The following is an 11,205-nucleotide window of genomic DNA, read 5'->3' as shown; positions in this document are numbered from 1 at the left end:
TCTATTTATTGTAAGGATTACAATAAGGATGGGTATTAACCACCTGTAAAAGGGTACTAACCAAGCCCAGGATGTTTATATAAATAATTCAGAAAACTAAAGACTTCCATGATGGTAAAAAAAACTAGTGCCATTTAATGCCAGACTTACACTATTGCAAAGGATTCTTTTCTAGTTTTTATTTCATCAATAGCAAGAGCTGAACAATAAAGTACAGCAACACATAAAAGGCAAGACAGATGTGACAAACTAAAGAAAAAGAAAGGAACATGTCAGTTTAATACTCCTCTCCTTCCTCTTCTCCCTCAATACTGTCAGCACCAACCTCTTCATAATCCTTCTCCAGGGCAGCCATGTCCTCTCTGGCCTCAGAGAACTCACCCTCCTCCATACCCTCACCAACATACCAGTGCACAAAGGCACGCTTGGCATACATCAGATCAAACTTGTGATCGAGACGAGCCCAGGCCTCCGCAATGGCTGTGGTGTTGCTCAACATGCACACAGCCCTTTGCACCTTGGCCAGGTCTCCACCTGGAACCACGGTGGGAGGCTGGTAGTTGATGCCCACCTTGAACCCAGTGGGACACCAGTCCACAAACTGGATGGTGCGCTTGGTCTTGATGGTGGCGATAGCAGCATTCACATCTTTAGGCACCACATCACCACGGTACAGCAGGCAGCAGGCCATGTACTTGCCGTGACGTGGGTCACATTTCACCATCTGATTAGCTGGCTCAAAGCAGGCGTTTGTGATTTCAGATACCGAGAGCTGCTCATGGTAAGCTTTCTCTGCAGAGATCACAGGAGCATAGGTGGCCAGTGGGAAATGAATACGAGGGTAGGGCACCAAGTTGGTCTGGAATTCAGTAAGATCAACATTGAGGGCACCATCAAAACGGAGGGAGGCAGTAATGGAAGATACAATCTGACTAATTAGCCTGTTTAGGTTAGTGTACGTAGGACGCTCGATATCGAGGTTCCTGCGGCAAATGTCATAGATGGCTTCATTGTCTACCATGAAGGCACAGTCGGAGTGCTCCAGGGTAGTGTGGGTGGTCAGGATGGAGTTGTAGGGTTCCACCACAGCAGTGGACACTTGGGGAGCTGGGTAGATGGAGAACTCCAGCTTGGACTTCTTACCATAGTCAACAGACAGGCGTTCCATCAGCAGGGAGGTGAAACCGGAACCGGTTCCACCACCAAAGCTGTGGAAGACCAGGAAGCCCTGGAGACCTGTGCACTGGTCAGCCTGGAAAAATGAATGTTGGTCAGTTTGTGATTTAAAACAAATCTGTATAGATATACAGGAAACTCAAAGTGGTGCTCACCAGTTTGCGGATCCTATCCAGCACCAGGTCAATCAGTTCCTTGCCAATGGTGTAGTGACCACGTGCATAGTTGTTAGCAGCATCCTCTTTTCCTGTGATGAGCTGCTCAGGGTGGAACAGCTGGCGGTACGTTCCAGTGCGGACCTCATCTACAGGAAAAGATCATGTAAATTATACTAATCCAGACACCAACAACCAACAGCCCTGCCACAAAATCTTAATTTTACCTATGACCGTGGGCTCCAGATCCACAAACACAGCCCTTGGGACGTGCTTTCCAGCTCCAGTCTCACTGAAAAAGGTGTTGAATGAATCATCTCCGCCTCCGATGGTTTTGTCGCTGGGCATCTGTCCGTCCGGCTGGATGCCATGTTCAAGGCAGTAAAGTTCCCAGCAGGCATTGCCAATCTGAACACCAGCCTGACCAACGTGGATGGAGATGCACTCACGCTGTGATAGAACGGAAAAAATAAATAAATTTGATGTTTTTCATAAATGATGCTGTATTTGTGCTACAAAATGTGGGTTAATTGATTGCAATAAAGTTATCCTAAACATGTTAGTCAGGCCAGAACACAACTACATGAACTGAAAAAACTAAGCACATGGTTTCTTTTGACCAGGGATCAACATAAGGGATGGTGTCATGGTTTCACTTGACTTGAAAAGTAACAAAGCTCAAGAAATTTTTTTTTTTTTTTTTTTTTTAAAGAACCTTACAAAAGCGTAAGAGCTGCATAGACGTTTAACATTTGACAGTAAGCTACACTGACTAAGGATGAGGAGACAAAGCCAGCTTGGTCACGAGGAACTCCTTAGTGCGCATGCCTCGGATGTAAGCGCTCTGGAATGCGCCGGTTCCGCTCAGCCCTGACCACGTGACCACGACACTTTTCCTGAAAGTACGTTTTCCTTTCAACTTATTAATAAAAAAAAAAAACAGAAGTTAATGTGTACGACTGCTAAAGGTAATTATTAAACATCGTGAAGTGAGTTAAAATGCCTTAAAGACACTGTGAACGAAGTCCTTTGTGTGATCACGTGGGCGTCAAAGAACCGCTTGACCATTTTTAATACATAAAATAAAATTATATTTAAAAAAAAAACATTTATTAAGCTTCCACATAATGGCTTTACAAATGTTATTACCAATAAAGTTAGTCATTAACAGCTAACAATTTTAAAATCAGAAAAAGGGAATAAACTTCCTACTTACCATTTTAAAGAAAGTGGCTTTAATGTGTAATCACACAAAATCTAAGGAAAAAAAGTTGAACTTGAACCTGAATTCTCACCGCCTGACTATAATGAGTCTGTCGTGAGAACACGAAATAGGCTAAAACTCGGGGGTGGAGCTATATATACTTTCCGGGTCTGTCGTCACATAGAGGCGGGACATTTACGCTCCACAGTTTGGAGCTTGTCGCGTACTAATTGGTTGGAAAAAGCGCTACGCCGTACGGCATTGGTGCATTTTAAATTTAAATAATGATTTCTTTTGAAGTCATTTTCAAATGGGGGGAAGGTACTGGAAGTTTTTCAGTTAACTGTCGGTTGAGTTTAGATAACGTAGTGCAAAAATATAAAGAGTCTAATTTGGAGCTAAAGGAAACGTTCATCTGAAGGGAAATGTTTATATTAAAATATTACTGATGTGGTTCTCGATACTGGTCCCAAGTTGTATTTGGTGCTGTTTTTACTTAATTCTTGTTAGTAGTTAAAGGATGTGTGCCACACAGAGCTTACAGGGGATACTGCTATTGGGAGAGCAGTTACTGTATGGGGGGAAATACAGTATCCTAATATTATTCCTAAATATAAAGGATAACATTTGGTTAAACAGTTTTTACTTCTAAAAACAGAAGGTGAACAGCTTGTTACATTCAAAGAAATATTAATGAGTAATTCATCATAGAAGAGGTGGACGCAGCAAACACTGATCTCCAAAATCTCTATAATTTTCATCCATCCATCCATCCATCTAGGAACCTCTGTAGTCCAAATAGGGACCGTGGATGTCAAGGGTGACAATTGTATTTACTTCCATTTTTACAACCGTGGTAGGATCTCCGGTCAACATTCACACAGGCATTTACACACTATGGGCAATTTGTGCAATGCCAATTAGTTTAATATGCATGTTTTTGGAAAGTGGGAAGGAACCGGTGTAGCAGGGAAAAAACCCACCAGCCATGGGGAGAACATGCAAACTCAATGCACACAGACCCAAGGTGAAAATCGAACACGGACCCTCGAGGTGCAAGGCGACAGTGCTACCAAATAAACCACTGTTTTGCCTAAATCACAATTCAGTGGTTTTAAAAATATGAAAGCTAGACCGGAAAAGAGTTTGATGCTAAAACTTGTTTGCTTTAAAAAAAGGTTGTGAAGATGTGAAAATTGATTCCAAAGTTTTAAATGCTGCATAAAATGGTGTGGATCCTGACATCTGCATGCAACCAGAACCTGAGAATGGAGTTTGCGGTTACCTCGCTGCTTCGATGTTTAGGCAGCCCTTACGTCTGCCTGTCATATATACCTGTTGTTTTAGAGACTCTGCAGTCTGATTCGGGCTTTCAGTAGGCATGAGTTCCGTCTGACGTACCCTTTTTCGCGCAAATGACGCTGCCTACCGTTACAGCATGCTCAGTAAAACCTAACAGCTGTTTGTTTATAAAACTGCACAAATCTGTGTCTAAAACCCTTGATTTAAAACAATAAGTTTTCACTCCAAATATTAACTGCTTATTTTATTACTCTTTATTGCAAGTTTCTTTTATGCAGAACTGTTTTTAAAAGCATATTTTGCTTATGCCATATTTTTGTATGTGTCCAAGACTTTTGCACAGTACTATAAGTAAAACAGCTGTTAGGTTTTACTGAGGTTGCTGGAGAATATGAGTGCTTCTGGGAACTTGGTCACACTCGCTCCTTTCTATTTTTATGCAAATTCCAGGAGCTTACATTAGGTTTTTTGTTTCCATTTAAAAACTGGTCTGTTTTGTACTATATATATATTTTTTTACAGCCATGCATATATTCTCCTGTAATGTTATTTATTAATTTTTAAGTTATTTATGGAAATACTGAATAATTTTGTTCATAATTATGCACATGATAAACATATATAACATATTGGTACAGCATATAATATGGTTGTGTAAGACTTTTGCACAGTACTGTATATATATATATATGTCAACACCGTCAGATGTGAATCAACACCTGTCCAGGAGAAATTTCTGTTGTTTATGTATTTGTTTATTTTTTTTGTAAATTATTTATCTTACAATAATTATATGTCAGCTACAAAAATAACCACTTGGTTGATGGACAAAAACCTATGTTTTCAAGAAAATAAATATAATTAAAATACATCTTTTAATGTCTGCTGGTGTTGACAAAAAACCCTATAATGCATTGAAAAGGTTTATTTTTTTGAAATATTTAGAAATAGTTTTTTTTTTTTTATTAAAAACCCACGTCTCAAGAATGATTGAAGTATCTTAAAATAAGTCATGTCAATTTAAAATAATTTACACAAATTTATATGGGGGAAAAAAACACAATTTGTGTTTAAAATTGTCAAGAATCTGTCTAACAAATTTGTGAGTAAACAAGCATGTCCCCATTGCCCAGATCAAGTTATTTCCATAACACAACATTTCTTGTAAAAACCTAACTAATTTAGCTATCAGCATTCATCTAGTAATGTGTGAAATATTTATTTGCTCATGTAAAACTGTTCTGCTTTTAAAATGTGCATTTTTCATTTATAATTTTGATATTTCTTTCCTTACAATTAAAGACAACCACATGTGTGAACTTGTAAGAAGCTTTATTTCTGTAATCTTTTTGCATACAGTGTTATTTTGTTTGTTGTAAAAGGTTAATTTCATCTTGTGGCAGACAATGACTCCCTTCCAGCATTTTAATACTCCTCTCCCTCTTCCTCTCCTTCACCCTCAATGGAGTCAACACCAACCTCTTCATAATCCTTCTCCAGGGCAGCCATGTCCTCTCTGGCCTCAGAGAACTCACCCTCCTCCATACCCTCACCAACATACCAGTGCACAAAGGCGCGCTTGGCGTACATCAGATCAAACTTGTGATCGAGACGAGCCCAGGCCTCCGCAATGGCCGTGGTGTTGCTCAACATGCACACAGCCCTCTGCACCTTGGCCAGGTCTCCACCTGGAACCACGGTGGGAGGCTGGTAGTTGATACCCACCTTGAACCCAGTGGGACACCAGTCCACAAACTGGATGGTGCGCTTGGTCTTGATGGTGGCGATAGCAGCATTCACATCTTTAGGCACCACATCACCACGGTACAGCAGGCAGCAGGCCATGTACTTGCCGTGACGTGGGTCACATTTCACCATCTGATTAGCCGGCTCAAAGCAGGCGTTTGTGATTTCTGACACAGAGAGCTGCTCATGGTAAGCCTTTTCTGCTGAGATCACGGGAGCATAGGTGGCCAGTGGGAAATGAATACGAGGGTAGGGCACCAAGTTGGTTTGGAATTCAGTAAGATCGACATTGAGGGCACCATCGAAACGGAGAGAGGCAGTGATTGAGGATACAATCTGACCAATCAGCCTATTCAGGTTTGTGTATGTAGGACGCTCAATATCGAGGTTCCTACGGCAAATGTCATAAATGGCTTCATTGTCTACCATGAAGGCACAGTCGGAGTGCTCTAGGGTAGTGTGGGTGGTCAGGATGGAGTTGTAGGGCTCCACCACAGCCGTAGACACTTGGGGAGCTGGGTAGATGGAGAACTCCAGCTTGGACTTCTTACCATAGTCAACAGACAGGCGTTCCATCAGCAGGGAGGTAAAACCGGAACCGGTTCCACCACCGAAGCTGTGGAAGACCAGGAAACCCTGGAGACCTGTGCACTGGTCAGCCTATGAAAGAATCAATAAATTTATAAATTAATTCATATTTACTATATTTATAATTTAAAGCAGACAGTTTGTTGATACTTACCAGTTTGCGGACCCTGTCCAACACCAGATCAATAATTTCCTTGCCAATGGTGTAGTGACCACGAGCATAGTTGTTGGCAGCGTCCTCCTTTCCTGTAATGAGCTGCTCAGGGTGGAACAGCTGGCGGTATGTTCCAGTGCGGACCTCATCTACAGGAAATGGTCATTATAATATATGTAATTTATAGTAAATTATATTATAAACCAGACTGCCACAGATCCATTTGCTTTATTACATTAGAAGACAAGTCACACAGCATAAGCTACCTATGACAGTGGGCTCCAGATCCACAAACACAGCCCTGGGGACGTGCTTTCCAGCTCCAGTCTCACTGAAGAAGGTGTTAAATGAATCGTCTCCGCCTCCGATGGTTTTGTCACTGGGCATCTGTCCGTCCGGCTGTATGCCGTGTTCAAGACAGTAAAGTTCCCAGCAGGCATTGCCAATCTGGACTCCAGCCTGACCAACGTGGATGGAGATGCACTCACGCTGTCGAAGTAGAGAGAACATTTAGGGAAAAGGAGCATTTTAGAGTTAGACCATCCTGTGCTTGCCCAGCATTGCAGATGCACCATAATCCTGAGCGTTATTAAATATAAAAGAATGAATAAAACAATCCTAAGTACAGGTATTTTAGATTATTATTATGCAATTATTACAAAGAAATTCGCTGTAATTGTGCTGCAGTCTTTCCTTTATCCAAAAAATGGTCATCTCTTCAATTAAAACAAATTATAGTTAAATCAATTTAAACCAAGATTGTTTGTTCATTGTTTGGAGTTATTTCTGTCTCATCTGCCTGAAGTCAAAAAGACCAGTGATCAGTGAATCCACAGTTAATGGCTGCTCTAGTCACTCCGGCATTAATATTAAATGACCACTACACTCCTGAAACACGATCTATATTTTGCGGATAGCGTTTCTGTGGATTAAACCATTTCCCGAACATTAGGAAACAGATATGTCGTTGGGAAGGTGCCGGATATCATTTTCCTCTGGTGATATCATGACAAGCGTGGAGCCGGTTACACCCACTCGCTATTGAGCACACACTGCACTCTCTGTGTCCTTTTGTTGGCTCGTGTTGCTCTCTGCACCACTTCTCAAACATTCCCCCTTCATTCGTGAATGTAATTACAAATCTTACATAAATATATGCTTGCCTAGATTTGACTTTTCAGACTGTTTTTTCTTTATAAATATTATTTTATATATTTATATATCTGTATTCCAATTAATGGATTAGTTTTACATTTTTAATGCACCTATGACCTAGGCGAAAAAAAGGTTACATAATCTATCTATCTTAGATAGATAGATAGATATATAGATAGATAGATAGATAGATAAGTACATACATATATAGATATGTACAGATAGATAGATAGATAGATAGATAGATAGATAGATAGATAGATATTTCATATTAAACACTTACCATTGTTCCCAAAGAGCTTGATAGTGAGGATTAAAATAAAAAGTGAGTCTCAGCAGATAAATCTTACAGCTCGACAACTAACGGGTCGATGTAAGAAGAATGGGATGCGTGCTCCGCGAGCCTTCCAATTTATAGACGTGTTACCCTGGCGACTGCGTCTCCTGCATTCCTATTGGTCGCGCTGGAAATAATGACGGTTAAGGAAAAAAATCACAGTTACTATTGGCTGAAAAGGGGACAGCGAGGAAAAGCTCCCGCCTACAGCCTCACCCAGTTAGTTACCGTCTCAAACACTGACACAGCATTTTATTATCATTTGTTGTATATGTGTTTTTACAACATAATATATTGTTAGAAATTTATATTTTAGATCCATTATTATATAAAATAAATAATTCTACAATTATATTTAAAAAATAGTTTGAAAGATTTATGCATTAAAGCTGTAAAAGGTTATATCTTGTGCTCTTCTACTTAGATTGTTTAGGTGGAATAACATTTTACGACAATTTACGACTTTTTTGTTGTTGTCCCACAGATTTCACATTTAAAAAATAATCACATTAACGGTTAAAATGCATTTAGGCTACAAGCATCTTTCACTGTAACTTGATTCTCTCATCTTCCATCTGGTGCCTTTTGTCATACTCTAGTCAAAATACATTTTATCTAACGTTGTTTCACAATAACATGGCTATTAAATATATATAGTATGCCACAAAAACAGGTCAGTCCAGCTGTCAGGATGAAAGAAACGGGTATTTTACTGTTACCTCTTGTCATATACACCTCAAATAGTATAAGTCTAATACATTCCTTGGCAAAACTTTTTATCTGAGCTTTAATTTTGTGCTTAAAGCTGGAATTTCCTTCAGGATCAATAAAGTATCTATCTGTCTATCTGTCCATCTATCTAACATGAGACACTATTGATTATCGCTCTGTTCGAGCATGAGAAAATTCTTCAAGATATACTGGGTAAATACATTGTTGTTGTTCAAACGTTTAACCTTGGATGGAAGGATATACAAGCAATAGCCTGACACACACACACACACACAGCCCCCAAGGCCTTCTTCCTGGTCTCAGCGTTGCTAGGCGATGAATACCAAGGTTGCTTAGCGACCAAAGGGTGTCTTGGGGATAATACACAAACCTACACTAGTCACTATTATTTGAGGGCCACATGGCCAGTCCTAAAGGTCATTCCTTGGGGCAGCTAGAAATATGTAGACACTCCTTCACAGACACATAAGCAATCTATACCTCCTTGTCATTTAAAAAAAAAAGTATGAGATTGTAACAACAGTAAAGCAACGAGTTATTTATTTGTTGGAATTTGTAATAAATTCTCTTGCACTTGTTTCAAGACAAAATGTAGCATGTGTTGTGCTGCAATTTATTAGGTATTGTTTCGTGTTTGCACACGTGCACTTTATGTGTTTTTTTGTCTTTTTGTATAGTTCTTATCTATTTTTGTTAATTCATGTTTTATGTATCCCCATGTCCAGGAGGAATGTTGTTTCGTTTCAGTGTGTACTGAACTGTATATGGTTGAAATGACAATAACAGCCTACTTGACTTGACTTGACGTAACTAAAATAAAAAATTAATAAATACCTATAATGGAATGTTTAGCTAATCTAAAAACCAATTTTTTACCTATTTAAATGTTCCATTGGTGAATGCTAGTTTCATTTAAGCCAAATGATTAGTCAGGAAGCACATGAGTACATGCCTGAGGGAATCTCAACGCTCCATCTGCCATGGTTACAGTCTCTGTTTAAAGGTAACCCCTAAAATCTTTATGTACTATTGATTATATCTACCTCATGAGTTTACAAGACTTTTGTATTTTCAATACCATGTAAGGGCATATTGTAAAGGTTTATGAATTCGCACAGTATTCTTTGTTCAGGGGTCTGGGTTACTTGGTTACTTCACCCCAAGTGTTTAGCTGCAATGTTTATTGGCTTGTTGCTAACAACAGAGAACAATAGAGAACAATTATCTGTGGTACTTATATGTCTGTGTTGGAAATGACCAGAACTGCAGTGCCTATGATACACACGTTCAAAAACATCCTAGATTGCTTATAAAAGGGTTTCTATAATGTAAAACTTTTGTTGTTTTCTGACAGTCATACAAACCTCTTTCCTCTCAGTAAAAAGAGTGGTGTTCTGTAGAACTACACTTTAGTGCCAACACATGATCTCATTTCCATCCATTACCATAAGACACACTATACTCGCTCAAGCTTCCTGAATATCTAGCAGTAATTTTGCTCTAGGGAATATGCATACGTCATAGGCATTTGATGCATTATAGGATAATAGGTTATGACTGGCAAGGCAAAGTAAAATATATAGGCTTGAATCTTGTCAATCTATTAAAGGGCTAATTTGCTTAATCAAAACTTCCTATTCATGTTCATGCAATAGAAAAATAGTTTTAACCAGAACTGCCTACTAACTGAGTTAGTGTTAGAACTGCCTACATCATTAGACATTGAAGTCCATTATTCATTTACAATGAGCTGTGTGTGACAGATGGCAGAAAAGCAAATCAGTTCAGAAGTGCATGTTTGAGCTTTGCTCTTCACAAGCAACCACTCCTGTTTCTTGCCCTCCCATCCTATTCTCATCTCGACAACTGTTTGAATACCTCTAAGTACGCCAGCTGCCAGGGCCTTGTGTGGAATGCTTAGCTTGACTGCTATTAATCTTTGCAATCTTCTTAGCATGGAATCTTAATATTAAGTTTTTGCCCTTAAAATCAGGAAATATTGCACAAAATGGCAACAAGCTTTTTTTGATCCACGACTCCTTTTCTGTGAGACATATGAACTATGATTCTCTTTACCCAGCCATTTAAAACACCTCATTATTAAAATCACTCAGCATTACGAAATATATTACTGGATCTGGAAAGACAGAGCCCAAATGTCTATATATGGGTAAAGCACTGGCTTAACATCCTGGGAGATCATTATGTCCTAGAAAGTCAGAAAAATGAAAATGTTCAGAAAAAATGAAAAAAGCAATCATGTATTGTGATAGTGGCAATATTTGCAGACAACAATGAAATTAAAATCGTTAAATATGATCAGAATATTTCTTTATAATAAAAATTGGCTTCAGATGCCAATAAAATATTTAAAAAAAAATGTTTACATTGCACATATACTGTATACAGACTGAACTACAAAATAATGGTATTTGTTTTAGCCCTGGGCGAATGATGAGATCAGCATCTAAAAGTGCAGATGACCTAGCAAAATGCCAGAGATTGCAGTGTGGGTAAAATAAATGGGATTTCATAGCTGCTCTTTGTGGTCAAAAGTCCTTACTCTACAATTAGGTCTGATGCTCAGGGTAGCAGACAGACACAGCCAAATAAACAGTGGGTTTTCTTTCCAAAAAATTATCATGCCACTCATTTT

The 11,205-nt window shown here is 39.1% G+C and overlaps 2 protein-coding genes across 2 annotated transcripts; both read right to left on the bottom strand.

The window, feature by feature from the left end:
- Nucleotides 1–164: 164 nt before the first annotated feature.
- LOC128510104 (tubulin alpha-1C chain) lies at nt 165–2,684 on the bottom strand. Its single transcript, XM_053482110.1, has 4 exons — nt 2,548–2,684; nt 1,559–1,781; nt 1,332–1,480; nt 165–1,252 (listed from the first exon to the last, which is right to left on the bottom strand). The coding sequence occupies exons 1-4, from the start codon at nt 2,548–2,550 to the stop codon at nt 278–280; spliced, it is 1,350 nt and encodes a 449-aa protein (XP_053338085.1). The 5' UTR covers nt 2,551–2,684; the 3' UTR covers nt 165–277.
- A 2,468-nt stretch (nt 2,685–5,152) lies between these two features.
- On the bottom strand, nt 5,153–6,835 carry LOC128510102 (tubulin alpha-1A chain-like). The gene is made up of 3 exons (XM_053482108.1): nt 6,592–6,835; nt 6,326–6,474; nt 5,153–6,243 (listed from the first exon to the last, which is right to left on the bottom strand). Exons 1-3 carry the CDS (start codon nt 6,833–6,835, stop codon nt 5,263–5,265), a joined length of 1,374 nt encoding a protein of 457 aa, XP_053338083.1. The 3' UTR covers nt 5,153–5,262.
- Nucleotides 6,836–11,205: the final 4,370 nt, after the last annotated feature.

Source organism: Clarias gariepinus, chromosome 22 (genome assembly GCF_024256425.1).
Source record: "Clarias gariepinus isolate MV-2021 ecotype Netherlands chromosome 22, CGAR_prim_01v2, whole genome shotgun sequence".
In the NCBI taxonomy this organism is placed as follows: Eukaryota; Metazoa; Chordata; class Actinopteri; order Siluriformes; family Clariidae; genus Clarias; species Clarias gariepinus.
The sequence above is the reverse complement of the archived record's forward strand: the minus strand, read 5'-3'. Positions and strand labels throughout refer to the sequence as shown.

Bases quoted from the DNA above. Each gene is read 5' to 3' on its own strand.
- LOC128510104 (XM_053482110.1), bottom strand. The intron at 1,481-1,558 runs GTAAAATTAAGA...CTTTTCCTGTAG, and splicing joins TCTGGAGCCCACGGTCATAG to ATGAGGTCCGCACTGGAACG. The intron at 1,253-1,331 runs GTGAGCACCACT...TCATTTTTCCAG, and splicing joins TGGATAGGATCCGCAAACTG to GCTGACCAGTGCACAGGTCT.
- LOC128510102 (XM_053482108.1), bottom strand. From the start codon at position 6,835: ATGTTCTCTCTACTTCGACAGCGTGAGTGCATCTCCATCCACGTTGGT. The intron at 6,475-6,591 runs GTAGCTTATGCT...CATTTCCTGTAG, and splicing joins TCTGGAGCCCACTGTCATAG to ATGAGGTCCGCACTGGAACA. The intron at 6,244-6,325 runs GTAAGTATCAAC...ATTCTTTCATAG, and splicing joins TGGACAGGGTCCGCAAACTG to GCTGACCAGTGCACAGGTCT.